General features: G+C 44.9%; 1 protein-coding gene across 1 annotated transcript in view; it reads left to right on the top strand.

The window, feature by feature from the left end:
• Positions 1–16,851, top strand: part of RELL2 (RELT like 2) — a 54,182-nt gene that overhangs the window by 17,525 nt on the left and 19,806 nt on the right. The window contains exons 2-4 of the mRNA XM_088447380.1: positions 8,986–9,193; positions 11,023–11,088; positions 11,184–11,247. Of these exons, the coding sequence (XP_088303506.1) occupies positions 8,992–9,193; positions 11,023–11,088; positions 11,184–11,247 (332 nt within the window). The 5' untranslated portion in view covers positions 8,986–8,991. The remainder of the gene's footprint in view (positions 1–8,985; positions 9,194–11,022; positions 11,089–11,183; positions 11,248–16,851) is intronic.

Raw genomic sequence — 16,851 nt, 5'->3', positions numbered from 1 at the left:
ACTGGGCCACCACTGTGGGAGCAGATTATTAACTGGGACACTACTGTGGGACCATATTATTACATGGGACACTACTGTGAGGCATATTATTAACTGGGTGTTATGAAACACCCCTGCATATGTATAAGTCCCCTAGAGCCTCCTACTGAGATCTTCTGCCTATAACAACAACCCGTTAGAGTTGAATACACTCACCGGTACTTAAGCTCAGCCAGTAGGGGCTTATATAATACAAGGGCGATCGCAGGATATTGGATGGAGTAGATATAGATACACTAAAGGGTGTTCCAATAGGCCAAGGCAGTACTGGCTGCGCAAAGCTGGGTCATTCCACCCACAGTCCATGGCCCAGCGTCTGAATTCTGTGTTGTAAGTCTCAGCAGAATTTCAGCCCTGCATAAGGGCCCGAAGATGTAATTCAAGAGACGTGACCCAGTCAGGGGATTCATAGAAGACACCAAGCGCTTTAAAGAATGCCTCCACTGTTAACAGAGGTGGGTGTTCTGGGGTTAATCCAAAAGTTCATGCTTGTGGATCCTCTTTCAATAAAGAGGTTATATTCCATACTTTGTGCTTCATAGCCAGAGGTATATGGCCTTAATTGAAAATAAAGTTTGCAGTTTTCTCTGAAATGAAAGATTTTTTTCCGGTCACCAGAGAAGCGATCAGGCAGATAGAATTTGGGTTAGTTTATGGCACCCTGGGTGATTGGAGCCAACCTACGATTTTCTTCCTGTGAATTTACCCTTAAGGTTAACTTTTGAACCATCTGGGTCAAATTCTGGATTTGATTTGCCAGGATTTGCGCAGGACTTTGTGGAGTCAGCTCCATAATGCACTGTATTACTACCAGCAATTTTCTGCCTATATCAACAACCCATTGTTCCCATAGAGTTGAATGCACTCACCGGTACTTAGGTGGCCGCCAGATCTTAAGCTCAGGCAAGGGGCTTATACAATTCAAGGGTGATCGCAGGATATTGGCTGGAGTAGATACAGATAAACTAAAGGGTCAGGGCAATTGCAGAACCAGAACCAGCCTCCACAGGGTTAATTGCAGGACATATTGTCTGGATAGCAAACAAGTGAATTAGCTGACAGCAACAATTATCCACAACAGCAAGACTTGCAGGTATAGTAGCAACACAGAATCCGACACAGCATATATATTGAATGTCAGAACTCAAAGTTATTAATCAGCAGAATAGCATTCACTGAGGCTTTGTACTTGCAGAGATAAACAGTGTGGATATTTATATACACTTGTGCAAGGGCATTTCTAGAGAGGAGGGGGCCCATGTGCAGTCTCCGACATGGGCCCCCTCCTCTCTGTCCGGCGACCAGCAGCGCACTGAGCTGTGCGTGGCCAGCGCCGGAATTATAGACTCTGGGCACTAGAGTGCGCCCATAGTCTATAGAGTATGTGCAGGTCACCGGGAAAATGTCCGTGGCATTTTACCTGTATTGCGCATGCGCAAACGATGGGAAAATGGACGCGGCGGCCATTTCCAGTCGTTTTTACAGCGCCGGACCCCCGCGCCGACGTGGGACTCCGGAGAGGTAAGTAATACTATGGGTGCCGGGTGTGCGGTGCGGGGCCCCCCTGGGGGGGCGAGTTAATGATTAATTCCGCCCCCCTTGCGGCAATGGTCGGACAAATTGTGCTAGGGGGGCGATCGCTCCAATTGCCCCCCCTGGATCCGCCACTGCTGTGTAAGCATAGGTACACATAACTTGCAGTTGGAAAACAGCAGAGATTGAATTCACTGTGTAGATTTGGTAGTACTTGCAGTTGGTAGAAACAATAATTAAAGTTCAACAAGAACGTAAACTGGAAATAGACACAGCTGGGCATATGCAGAGCAGGAGACCAGAACAACGATACACATGGAACGGACCAGACAGCAGCACTGAGGTATAAGCTATGGACGTGCAGCATTGCCTGGGTGATAACAAGAGTATGAACCAATTACCAGCTGAGGAGAGGACCAGCCCCTCTAATGATATATCAATAGCAGCTGCGCAAAGGCATGTACAGCCAGGCCCTGGCTGTCAAGTTAATTCAGACCCAGAGTGCCCTGCAACCACCCGGCGTCGCAGTCGCTCGGCAACCCGCGGGACCAGCGGCCCATGCGGAAGTGTGACGCAGGTCCCGGTTTCCCGCTGAAGTTGTGAGCCGTGCTGGAGACTCATAACACTGGGTCACGACTATGGGGGCATATATTTTAAATGGGGCACTACTGTGGGGACATATTAACTGGAGCACTACTGTGGGCGAATATTAACTGGGGCACTACTTTACGGGCATATTATTGATTGGGGACTATGTGGGTGCATATTATTGACTGGATCACTACTGTGGGGGCATATTATTAACTGGGGCACTACTTTGGGGGTATATTATTGATTGGGGCACTACTGTAGGGGTATATTATTAACTGGTGCACTACTGTGGGGGTATATTATTTTTTATATATTTTATTTGATACAGAAGCATATCAGTATTCAATACTATACAAAAATGGATATGGATAGTATAAAAAAATCCAACACTATGAGTATACAGTATAAACATACAGAAAGGATCTATAGAACAAACAGAATGTTAGCATGTAATGAAGTGAAGGACAGGCTGTGCGAGCAAACTAGATAACCTATGAAGCTATGTGCTGATCATTGTCGACCAACCTTACTTAATACCAGGAGGTAAATGAGAAACATTGAGTGAGGAGTTGTTGAGTCTGTGCTGGGAGCGTAGAGATGTAGCTCTACCACACCTCAAAAAATCTGGCCATTCTGGATTCTTTGGCTAGTGACGCCTTCAGGCAATCCATTCGAAATAGATAAAATAGTTTTTCTTGAAACAAAGTGAAAGTGGACGTTCCCGGCTGCATGGAGACCTGTAAGATATTTTTTTACCAGCTGCACTAAGATGTTACGACCACCACTCGACACTGATTCTGTGACAAAATTCCCAAAATGTCCCATGTTGGATCAAAAGTCAAATAGTTAACTAAAAAGCATACCGGCGGACTCGAAGCCAGAATACTCTGACCAGGGGTCAGGCCCATAAACAGTGGAAGAGGTCAGCATTACTTTATTGACAACGTGGGCATGCGTGTGAGGATGATGAGCCCATCAAAAATCCTCGATGTGGACTAATATATGTTCTATGGTATATGTTTAAAAACAGCTCCCTATAGGAGCTAGCTGGAATAATACGACATGAGTCATACAAATTTCTAAGCAATACATCAGTAGTGAGATGTGGACAGGGCCGGATTAAGGGCAGGGCGACAGGGGCGATCGTCCAGGGGCCCCCACACATAGGGGGCCCCCACACACTGTCCCCGCTCCCTGATCCCCAGGCGCTTCTACTAACTACAACTGCTGCGGTCCTCGGCAGCTCAGCTGTTCCCTTACACAGCGGCTGCCAAGGAGAGTGACTCACTACAGAGACAGTCACAGTCTCGTGAGATTATGATGTCAAATCTCGCGAGACTTTGACTGGTCTCAGAAAAGAGCCAGGCTGCCAGCACTGCGTGCGGGGCATAGCAGCTGCCTCAGCGTTTCCCTGTGCGGCTGGCCGTGGAGCAGAAGAGCAGTTAGCAGAAGAGCTGGCAGAAAGGTAGCCCGCTGTCCCACCACCACACAATATTATAAATATATGAGCATTTGTAAGTTTGTATGTATGTACTGTGTAAGTATATATATATATATATATACACTGTATACATACACATACTTATACTGTCTGTATGTGTGTGTGTATATATATATATTGTTGTCTTGAGAAAGGGGACAAGCTCCCCGAAACGTCGACCATGTCTGAATAAAGTTACCCCGGAGGGGGTCCTTTCTTTGCTACTTTCAAGTCTCTGAGTGCCGCTTTTTGGATACATTGGATTATTTATGGGGAATTATCACCCTAGTGGAGGGCACCAGAGCAAGTTCATCATCTAAAAGGACTGGTGAGTGCCGGGTTTCAGCCTGCTATATATATATATATATATATATATATATACATACACACAAAAGGGCATTCACCAACACCAAGGTTAATTACACACACACACGCACACACATATATATAATATATGTATTTTATATATATATATATGTGTGTGTACATATATCTACAGTATATATACTGTGTATAATTTTATTGTTTGGGGCCCCCAGAAGTTTGTTGCCCAGGGGCCCCCACAGACCTTAATCCGGCCTGGATGTGGAAAGTAACGGAGCCACTGCAGCAAGCCCATCTGGAGTGTGTCATAATCCACATTTCTGTAGGAACAAATAATGTCGAGAAATCGCCCCATACACTGGCGGAAAATCGGAAAACAATGTGTCAAGGGTGTTATCCCTGTCCCAGCCTACAGAGAAATATATCAAAGAGAGGGGGCTCGCACAACATATCCTTCCAAAAATATTAAAGTACCAAAGCAAATCATAAAATGCCATATAGTAAAAAAGATACAAAACATGCCATAAAAAAATACAAAAATAAACAGCATATGTCAAATAATGAGAATACAATGCTTCTGAATCCTTCACATTTCTAATTGTCCTTCCAAACAAAATTGAGGCATCTCCCAAAGTCTGGGGAAATGTCTCAATAAGTAACAATATAATAGCTAGTAATATGAAGAGAAAGAGATTGGGGATCACCCCAGGTCTCAGTGTATCAAAAGGCATACAGCAAAATTAGCCTAATGAAGAAATTAATTTCTAGTAATTAAAACTCAAGTTAACGATTAGGTGACCGCCGTGGGGAACGGCCCTGTAAAAATCGTGCCTTAGCTTTGTCTGGGTCCGTGAAAATTGGGTGTGACCATCGATATCTACTTGAAGCTTGGCCGGAAAGAGAAGAGCAAATCTAAGATTATTCTCCACTAAATGATGACAGACTGGAGAAAACAAATTCCTTTTATGTGCCACCGGAGCGGAGAGATTTGAAAAATCAGAATACGCCGATCTTCCACAATTAATTGAGGACCTCTTCTAGACACCACTAATATCTTCTCTTTTGCCCTGAAGTCCAAAAATTTGGCAATGACAGGACGAGGGTGGTCACTGTTTCGGGGCCATATTATTAACTGGATCACTACTGTGGGGGCAAATTATTAATTGGGGCACTACTGTGGATGCATATTATTAACTGGGGCACTACTGTGGGGGCATATTATTAACTGGGGCACTACTGTGGGGGCATATTATTGACTGGAGCACTCATTTTAGGACATATTATTAACTGGGACACTACCGTAATATTGTAATACTACTGTGTGATATTATAATATTTTGCTTATATTCTTGGCAACACAGGAATAGATTTATTTTTGTTTTCTTGTTTTTCTGTTAATGTTGTTTTTTATTTCACCTGTGGTGTTGGTTGTTTATATATTTGGTATTTTATATAGAAGGGCATGAGCACCATTTTTCCTCAATTACTAATACTGTGTGTAGTCACGCCATAAAACACAGTCAACACTAAATATCACCTCCTGTATGTTCTACTTTAAGACATAGTAATGCTGCCACTAAATCATTTCTCTGTTAATACAGTTTCCCTCTTTAAAAAGTCTCCACAATATGGTTCATGGAACTCTTCATTCTTCTTAAAAAGGAAAGACGTGATTAAATTGAACAAGCAGAGGAAACCTTTGAAGTCTTTTTGTTTCATGTGAACAAAACATTTTTATTTCTTTTCCAAATTATCTCACCAATGTGCGTAGAGAAATTCTACATATATATGTTTATACAATAAACTTATCTATAGATATCTGTTAGTATATCCTATCTTCTTTTTGCTTGTTTCTTTTTGTCTTTTTGTATGCAGATGGAATATCCTATATCACAGAGGGTCCCAAACGCCGCCATTACAATCCAGTTTTAAAGATAGCCATGCTTGAATCCAGATGTTTAAATCAAATTGACTGAGATACTAATTAAGTCACCAGTGCTCAAGTATGGATAGCCTTAAAACATGTATGGATAACTTAGAACTGCACACTGAGGACCAGATGGCTTGTTCTGGGTGTGCTGTTGGTATTTGAAGGTTGTCCTTCTTTGTGACGAATAATACTGCAAATATAATACTGCGCTCAACCCCTATGATATACCTGATGTGTCGCATGCTCAATAATGTCGAGATATGCACCTGCAGTAGGGTAGATAATGTATACTTTCCTACAGGCATAAAAACAGAACATACAGTACAAAAGTTTACAGTAGTGGAATGTGTATTTCCTATATTAGCAATTGACAATACCTTGGAGTGTTATTGATAGGCTCTTATCGTAAATAGCTGAAATTGGTATGCAAATATTGATAAGGGTGGACCACGGCGTCCCGCTAGTTCCCTTATTGTAAAAGTCAGTATGGAGCACTTACAGGATTCGCAGATCAGTCTTGGATGCCCGTTTTGTCTTCAGGGGTATGCAGTCAGGAAGCCGGCGGATCTAATCCCGACAGCCGGCTTCCCGACTGCTTAATCCCGGCGAGGGTTAAATGGCAGGCATCTAAATCTAGACGCTTGTCATTTTACCGATGCTGGGAGACCGGCGCCCGGCATCCCGATCGAAGTGATGCCGGGCGCCGTGTGTGGACAGACGCAGGGAGGGGAGGGTTAGGTTTAGGGCTCCCGGGGAGGACTTAGGGTTAGGCACCCCCCCGGGAGGTTAGGGTTAGGCTAGGGGGAGGGAGGGTTAGGGATAGGCACCCCCCCGGGGGACTTAGGTTTAGGCGGCGGGGAAGGGGGGGTTAGGTTTAGATATTTAGAGGGGGGATTAGGGTTAGGCACTGGGGGGGGAAAGGTTAGGGTTAGGCACCCCTAAGGGAGGGTTAGGGGGTAGAATAAGGTTAGTGAATACTTACCTAGGGACGATCGGGATTTTCATACTTGTCGGGCTACCGCTGTTGGGATTTGAACCGCCAGCCAGGGGTCCGGTGGTAAATCATAACGATTCCGTCTTCGGGACAGGTAGATGGGAGATGGGCCAGAAAGTTCCAAGGAACCAAAGCCCTGATACTCTAGGGCGCCTTGACTCAAGAAAGTTTGGGAACCACTGCTGATTGAACTGTGTTATTATTTGTTGTAGGAAGGGGATTCCCATGTTTGTTCAGCACCCCCACACCATTTCCGACTTCTAATTAAATTTGTAATAACACTGATAAAATCTGGCAATTTTCGGTTGATCCAGCCTCTTATTACATTCTGTGATTTGCAGCTCACCAGAAAATCGCTGTTTATTGACAGAATCTGTACGGGTATCATTTTTCCCACTGTGTTCAATTTTCGTAATTTGAGACATGTCTTTGGAAAATGCTAGAGAGATCGTTACTAGCTTCTCAAGCTCATCCATTCCTGAGTCTCATCTATGCCGTCTGTGTTTACTTTAAACACCTGTACTTAGAATGAAGATTATAAAGTCCGTAATCTATATTCCGTGGTTAAGATTGCACCACTCTCATTACAGGTTTTGAGGTTGCATTCTAATTGTGATTATCAGTTTTCTTTCCTTGGCACTGTTTGATAGATTGATAGTAACCTTCTTTCTTTGACACTAGAAATATTATTTAGACTAATTTGCGCATAGGTTAATTCAAAGTAATCCAGTCTTCAACTTGGCTCAGTTTTGAACGAATACTCTATACCTTATTTTATTTACTATTGGCTACAATTTAGATGGATCTCCAGGTAGTATATTTAAGGGCTTAGAGAAACTCTTTCCAGGGCTGTTGACACATCCATGAGGCCCGGGTACTAAGGGGGCATGGTCCTTCCGGAAAAAAACCTGTAAAATAACATGCGTTTCGCCAGGGCCGGCAAAGAAACGCCCCTAAATGACGTTATTGGGGGGGGCGTATGGAAATGCCTCCAGCTAACGTCAGGCTGGGGGCAAGCCCAGCACTACGTCAGTAGCTGGGTTGCCCCCAATCCTCTTCCTGCACTGAAAGGTGCGCGGCATCCATTCCTCTTCTCCGGGGCCAGTGCTGCCGGTGCCCAACCTCCTGACCGCCCATGGGACACTTCGCCCTGCGAGTGGAACAGCGGGGCTGTGCCCAAAAAAACGGGACTGTCCCTCTGAAATCAGGAATGGTTGGGAGGGGTGCACCCTCTATGGGGTGACGCCCCTGTTCGACCGCACTAGTCGAACATGCCTCGAGCCGGCTCTGCGTGGCGCAGTCAAACGGACCCAAGTGCTGCAAAGAAGTACATTTGTCCCCTTCTGCAGCTGGCATGGGCCTCCCGTCGGGCCCTTCTAATAGGCCTGGGCTCCAGTAATTAGCACCCACACCCCTCCTTGCACCAGTAACTCTTGTAGATACATTAGTTGTATCTCCAGGCATGACAGTCTATAGAATTTAGAATGCAGTGTTCATTGCAGTAGTCATAGACCCATATTTATAAACGAGTTATATACTTGTTATGACACGTTACTAATATTAAATGATGCTCCAACCAATCAGCTCCTAACTGTCATGTTTGAAAAATGACAGTTAGGAGCTGACTGGAGCACCATTTAAGATTAGTAACAAGTGATAACAAGAATATGATTCGCTGATAAATCTGGGCCATAGTAGGGAACCAGTGGGTTTCTTTCAATGGTGTTAAGAGAGGGTGGGTGGTTCAAAGTACTGGCACAAAGTGAAGTAGTGTCACCGCTTCTACAGAAGTGGCCCAATATTCACATTCTTTCGTCAAACCTCACCAAACTACCGGGGCTCATAATTTATCATTATAAGTGGAGAGTGTAATTAAGCAGTTACTCTCTGTCGGACTTCTTGGAATATACAATTTTTTTATATGAACTGTACAAAATAATATTATGAAATATTTACTGGTAGCAAATCAAGGATCAAAAGAGCCTAGTCTAAAAAAAATATTTTTGGGTGAAGAATTGAGGGTTATAAACACAGTATAACTAAGTACAGTGATAAACAGTATTTAATTAAGACTTTTTTTAATCCCAACGATAGATCATCATGGAGGATGGGAACCAAGCAACGGAGGAGAAGAAAAATCAGAGCCCGTATATGCTCTTTTTGCTGGTCTTAGTCTTCTTCATAACAGGACTTCTTGGTTTCCTGATCTGCCATATCCTGAAGAAGAAAGGTTACCGATGTCGCACATCACCGGAGGAACTGGACGCTGAGCTGAAGGAGGAACTAAACAGTGACCAAGACAGTAAGTATGAAATATGGGCAGTGACACTGCTGCCTTCAACTGCAGGAGCGGAGTACAGGACATTGTGGTAGCTTAGTATGGCAGGCTCCAGTTAATATAAGGTGGGACTGTACTATTGGTTTAGTGTCAATTTTGAATCTAAATCTATCAATTGTGGGATTGTATGTCCACTTTATCGATACAAGTTCAATGCATAAGCTTTGTTCTTTCCACAACCAAATTTTGCAGTACCCTTTCATGCGTACTCTAGGTTCATTATTATTGGGCTGGATATACTGTACCTTGGGTTGGCAAACGGTTAATAGCCATATGTCCTTAGGATTGAACTTAAATGTTGGCAACCATCAGATAATTTGGATATATTCCTTAATATAATACTCTATGCAAAAGCTTGACGTTTACATGCATGGGTGATTCTTTGCGTGACGTACGGGACATTTACATTCAAGTAAGTGAAGTGTTTCTATACCAATTTTTTTTTTTTTTTTGGTGTCCAAATGCAGGATTGCACTATTATTCATTATTCGGTTAAGCCCCCGAAAATGCAATTTTCAGGGGTTTGATCACATTTCTCATATGCGCTAAGCTTCAGAAAGCATAGCTTTCCGCAGCTTTGACCCAGTGGCCAACGCCATCTTGAGATGGTGTTGCCCAATAGAAGCCTATGGGCCTCTTTTCGCATTCTGACCTGAGAGCGATTCATTTGGATCCCTCCCAGCACACCCTGCGGCACGTCATATGGAGCATGCACAGAGGGACATCTGTATCATAATCTCGGACTTCCTTCTATCGCAAAGGACAGCCCTTATCGGGAGAATATATACACCATAAAAAATTTCACTACAGTTAAAGTCCTTCTGGATTTTTTTAAAACTCTGCATGACGCACGGGACTCAGAGAGAACTGTAGTGACATTTTTTTTCTGGTGTATATTTTCTAATTTCTACCAATTAATTATTTAAGACTTAGGGGTCTATGTACTAAGCCTTGCATGGAGATAAAGTCGATGGATATAAGGTACCAACCAACCATTTTTCAAACACAGCCTGTGACATGGCAGTTAGGAGCTGATTGGCTGGTACTTTATCTCCGTTCACTTTATCTCCATCCAAGGCTTAGTAAATAGACCCTTTAGACACCAGAAAAAATAATTGTGGTATAGATAAACGTACGTACTTAAATGTACGTAAATCTCCCGTACGTCTCACAGAGAATACCCCGCATGATAAAATATCCATCCGAATCAGTATCACCACTATATAGAGTTATTTATTAACTATTTAATAGTGTAGTGAAATACTATTAAATGGCACTTGAGGCCAATAATGGTGCAAATATACAATATGATCCTAGTAAACTAACTCAAGCATCAAACCATAAATAATCCCAAAAGATTAATTCATGAATATCCATTAGTACATTGCTCATGCAGTTGAATATACAACTCAATTAGGTGGGAATTACTCGCATGTCAGAGTAAGTGCGGTTGTATGATGCACTTACAGTCACTCTGGACTCGCACATTTCTGTTTGTAACCCCAGAGGGCTGCGGGGAAAAATCTACGAGCCCGGGGTGAGATCTGGCCGCGGGAAGGGCAAATTGCTGTGCCGCCTTTTCTTCACTGTTGCAACGGCAATTGGCCTCCTTTGCCCCTAATTGTATCTAGTCCTTAGTGCTATGTTTTTCACTTAAAAATGAAAAGCATGTAAACGAGATTCATAGTGACGTCTTTCCCAGCGGTGCTGGGGTTACCATGGGGACATGATAAATAATAAAGTGCTTGAAATATTTGATGCCAGCTGGATTCTTTTGCTCTTCCTGTTTACAGATCCAGATGAAATCTCTAATGAAGACACTGTAGAACGTATCGTTAAGTGCATCATTCAGAATGAAGGTTGGTGCTAATTATCACATTGCTGGTTTAGTTATAGTACTGGCGGAAATACGGTGTTTGTTATGTGTCACGTTTTCATGTTCTTTACACTTTAGCTAATGCAGAAGCGCTTAAGCAGATGTTGGGGGAAACAGAAGGAGACGTAACGATTGGTCCCAGGTAAGGATGCCAATCATAGAACTATTTTATTTAAAGGGTTAATATTTAAAAGTTCTGCTATCAGATATTTATGACATATCGCTCTATCGCCTAAATCTGGCAATTACAGAACAATATTATTAGTAGCATTTATTTCCATATGCAATGCTAGTGCAATTGCTTCTAACATGCAATATTACCCATGCACTGGTCCTGTGCTGATTCTCAGGCAAAAATCCACATCAAACTGCTACATGGAAAGGGTCCTCACCAAACTGCCACATGGAGGGGTCCTCACCAAACTGCCACATGGAGGGGTCCTCACCATACTGCCACATGGAATGGGTCCTTACCAAACTGCCAATTGGAAAGGGTCGTCACCAAACTGCCACATGGAGGGGTCCTCACCAAAATGCCACATGGAGGGGTTGTCACCAAACTGCCACATGGAGAGGTCCTCACCCAACTGCCACATGGAGGGGTCCTCACCAAACTGCCACATGGAAAGGGTCCTCACCAAACTGCCACATGGAGGGGTCCTCACCAAACTGCCACATGGAAAGGGTCCTCACCAAACTGCCACATGGAGGGGTCCTCACCAAACTGCCACATGGAGGGTTTTAATTATAAATATATATATATATATATATATATAAAATATGATATTTTTATTATATACATATGTACTAATATTATAAGGGGATGTAGTCGGCATCCCGGTGTGCGGGATGCTGACTGTCTAAATACCGGTGCCAAACCCCGACAGTGTCGGTATCCCGACCACCAGCATGATAAAGGTAAGTATCGGCAGTTAGGGGAGGGTAAGGGTTAGGGTGCAGGGTTAGGTTTAGGCACTAGGAGTAGGGTTAGGGTTAGGCACCGGGGAGGGAGGGTTAGGTTTAGGGTGCGGGGAGGGGAGGGGGAGGTTAGGCTTAGGCACTAGGGGGAGGTTAGGTTTAGGCACTTACGGAGGGAGGGTAGGGGTTAGGGTTAGTGCTAGCATACTTACCTATGGTTGTCGGGTTTCTGACTGTCGGGATGCCACTGTCGGTATTCTGACCAGCGGCATCCCAACCGCCGGCAATCCATACCCAACCCATTATAAGAACGTTGTGTCTGCCTGTTTATTCCAAGTTGGCACAAAAACTATGGAACCAATTTCCATGCATCATTGTCTAGTGGAAACTCCTAGAAATAACCTGCACTTTGATTCATCTCGATCAGTCATGTTAAAGCTGAGCAATAACAAAAACAAAACGATTTGACCTCATCAATGTAAGAGATAGGTGTGGCACCATGCGCGCGGCCAGTAAGGGGTGGGGGGAGAGGTGCTCTGGGCCCACGGTCACTTGAATAGGATAGGCTACATAGCAGTCTGTGCCTAGTGCACACAGTGACATTGGTGTGAGTGGTGGGTGAATAGGATAAGTTACATAGCAGTCTATGCACAGGGCACACAGTGACATTGGTGTGAGTGGTGGGTGAATAGGATAGGCTACATAGCAGTCTGTGCACAGGGCACACAGTGACATTGGTGTGAGTGGTGGGTGAATAGGATAGGTTACATAGCAGTCTATGCACAGGGCACACAGTGACATTGGTGTGAGTGGTGGGTGAATAGGATAGGCTACATAGCAGTCTGTGCACAGGGCACACAGTGACATTGGTGTGAGTGGTGGGTGAATAGGAGAGGCTACATAGCAGTCTGTGCACGGGACACACAGTGACATTGGTGTGAGTGGTGGGTGAATAGGATAGGTTACATAGCAGTCTATGCACAGGGCACACAGTGACATTGGTGTGAGTGGTGGGTGAATAGGATAGGCTACATAGCAGTCTGTGCACGGGACACACAGTGACATTGGTGTGAGTGGTGGGTGAATAGGATAGGTTACATAGCAGTCTATGCACAGGGCACACAGTGACATTGGTGTGAGTGGTGGGTGAATAGGATAGGCTACATAGCAGTCTGTGCACAGGGCACACAGTGACATTGGTGTGAGTGGTGGGTGAATAGGATAGGTTACATAGCAGTCTGTGCACAGGGCACACAGTGACATTGGTGTGAGTGGTGGGTGAATAGGATATGATACATAGCAGTCTATGCACAGGGCACACAGTGACATTGGGGTGAGTGGTGGATGAATAGGATAGGCTACATAGCAATCTATGCACAGGGCACACAGTGACATTGATGTGAGTGGTGAGTGACTAGGATAGGATACATAGCAGTCTGTGCACAGGGCACACAGTGACATTGGTGTGAGTGGTGGGTGAATAGGATAGGTTACATAGCAGTCTGTGCACAGGGCACACAGTGACATTGGTGTGAGTGGTGGGTGAATAGGATATGATACATAGCAGTCTATGCACAGGGCACACAGTGACATTAGTGTGAGTGGTGGGTGAATAGGATAGGCTACATAGCAATCTATGCACAGGGCACACAGTGACATTGGTGTGAGTGGTGGGTGAATAGGATAGGATACATAGCAGTCTGTGCACAGGGCACACAATGACATTGGTGTGAGTGGTGGATGAATAGGATAGGCTACATAGCAGTCTGTGCACAGGGCACACAGTGACATTGGTGTGAGTGGTGAGTGACTAGGATAGGATACATAGCAGTCTGTGCACAGGGCACACAATGACATTGGTGTGAGTGGTGGATGAATAGGATAGGCTACATAGCTGTCTGTGCACAGGGCACACAGTGACATTGGTGTAAGTGGTGAGTGAATAGGATAGGCTACATAGCAGCCTGTGCACAGGGCATACAGTGACATTGGTGTGAGTGGTGGATGAATAGGATAGGCTACATAGCAGTCTGTGCACAGGGCACACAGTGACATTGGTGTGAGTGGTGGGTGAATAGCATAGGCTACATAGCAGTCTGTGCACAGGGCACACAGTGACATTGGTGTGAGTGGTGGGTGAATAGGATAGGATACATAGCAGTCTGTGCACAGGGCACACAGTGACATTGGTGTGAGTGGTGGGTGAATAGGATAGGCTACATAGCAGTCTGTGCACAGGGCACACAGCGACATTGGTGTGAGTGGTGGGTGAATAGGAGGCTACATAGCAGTCTGTGCACGGGGCACACAGTGACATTGGTGTGAGTGGTGGGTGAATAGGATAGGTTACATAGCAGTCTGTGCACAGGGCACACAGTGACATTGGTGTGAGTGGTGGGTGAATAGGATATGATACATAGCAGTCTATGCACAGGGCACACAGTGACATTGGGGTGAGTGGTGGATGAATAGGATAGGCTACATAGCAATCTATGCACAGGGCACACAGTGACATTGGTGTGAGTGGTGGGTGAATAGGATAGGTTACATAGCAGTCTGTGCACAGGGCACACAGTGACATTGGTGTGAGTGGTGGGTGAATAGGATATGATACATAGCAGTCTATGCACAGGGCACACAGTGACATTAGTGTGAGTGGTGGATGAATAGGATAGGCTACATAGCAATCTATGCACAGGGCACACAGTGACATTGGTGTGAGTGGTGGGTGAATAGGATAGGATACATAGCAGTCTGTGCACAGGGCACACAATGACATTGGTGTGAGTGGTGGATGAATAGGATAGGTTACATAGCAGTCTGTGCACAGGGCACACAGTGACATTGGTGTGAGTGGTGAGTGACTAGGATAGGATACATAGCAGTCTGTGCACAGGGCACACAATGACATTGGTGTGAGTGGTGGATGAATAGGATAGGCTACATAGCTGTCTGTGCACAGGGCACACAGTGACATTGGTGTGAGTGGTGAGTGAATAGGATAGGCTACATAGCAGCCTGTGCACAGGGCACACAGTGACATTGGTGTGAGTGGTGGATGAATAGGATAGGCTACATAGCAGTCTGTGCACAGGGCACACAGTGACATTGGTGTGAGTGGTGGGTGAATAGCATAGGCTACATAGCAGTCTGTGCACAGGGCACACAGTGACATTGGTGTGAGTGGTGGGTGAATAGGATAGGATACATAGCAGACTGTGCACAGGGCACACAGTGATATTGGTGTGAGTGGTGGGTGAATAGGATAGGCTACATAGCAGTCTGTGCACAGGGCACACAGTGACATTGGTGTGAGTGGTGGGTGAATAGGATAGGATACATAGCAGTCTGGCACAGGGCACACAGTGACATTGGTGGGAGTGGTGGGTGAATAGGATAGGTTACATAGCAGTCTGTGCACAGGGCACACAGTGACATTGGTGTGAGTGTTGGGTGAATAGGATAGGTTACATAGCAATCTATGCACAGGGCACACAGTGACATTGGTGTGAGTGGTGAGTGACTAGGATAGGATACATAGCAGTCTGTGCACAGGGCACACAGTGACATTGGTGTGAGTGGTGAGTGACTAGGATAGGATACATAGCAGTCTGTGCACAGGGCACACAGTGACATTGGTGTGAGGGGTAGGTGAATGGGATAGGTTACATAGCAGTATGTACACAGGGCACACAGTGACATTGGTGTGAGTGGTGAGTGAATAGGATAGGATACATAGCAGTCTGTGCATAGGGCACACAGTGACATTGGTGTGAGTGGTGGGTGAATAGGATAGGTTACATAGCAGTCTGTGCACAGGGCACACAGTGACATTGGTGTGAGTGGCAGGTGAATAGGAGAGGTTACATAGCAGTCTGTGCACAGGGCACACAGTGACATTGATGTGAGGGGTAGGTGTATAGGAGAGGTTACATAGCAGTCTGTACACAGGGCACACAGTGACATTGGTGTGAGTGGCGGGTGAAGGCTCTGCTTCCACCTATCTGTATAATGCTGCTGGTCATGTGGGCCACTCCCATGACTGGGCCCCTATGCAAAACAGTAAAATTAGAATACCTCAAATAAAAAAATATTGGCAGAAGCAATTTAATTGAGGGCACGTTACCACATGTGGAATGTGCAAGGAATCTTTTACTCCTCTTTGAGAGTGGAAGTGTGTACTATGGCACCCCCAGTGTATCACTGACATGGAGGAGCAAGTTGCTCCATGTCACCATCTGGTAATCAAGTGTGGGTGCATGATGAAATAAAAACACTGAGTGGCATTATGGGACTCATTCAGCATTTTAAGCACCCAAGATCCACTCAATCAATCCATGTAGTAGTTTAGTCTGGAAATGAAGGGCGATGACTTCTCAGCAACTTGGTTAGCTAGTGTCATAGGTTATCATTGCTACTTTTATCTCATCTTGTTATCGGATGCTTCTCTACAGAGGTCAGTTTAACAAAAAGGTCAAATGAGCACCCGTTTGGTTCATGGGGCTGGGACTGCCAATTATTACAACAGCAATCGGCAGACTTTCAGCTTTTAGGGAGAACTGGGCCTATGAATGCCATACCTCCCATTACAGATCCAGGTGATGGGACATAGGGTTTGGCCAAACCACAATAGGATCGAACTGGAGATAACCTCCCAACTTTCCCACTGTGAGAGACACATGTGGTGCATTCTTCTCCTTGCAGATTGTTTTACCACAGCAGGCGGAGTGACCTAATGTGAGGGCTCCTGTTACATGACACAATTCTGCCTTGCCTGAGGCCATCCCGTCTTAAGTCTGGAAAAGAAAGCATTGTGAATAATTTGATT

This window comes from Taudactylus pleione, unplaced genomic scaffold, assembly GCF_031769625.1.
Source record: "Taudactylus pleione unplaced genomic scaffold, aTauple2 ptg000431l, whole genome shotgun sequence".
In the NCBI taxonomy this organism is placed as follows: domain Eukaryota; kingdom Metazoa; phylum Chordata; class Amphibia; order Anura; family Myobatrachidae; genus Taudactylus; species Taudactylus pleione.
The sequence above is the reverse complement of the archived record's forward strand: the minus strand, read 5'-3'. Positions and strand labels throughout refer to the sequence as shown.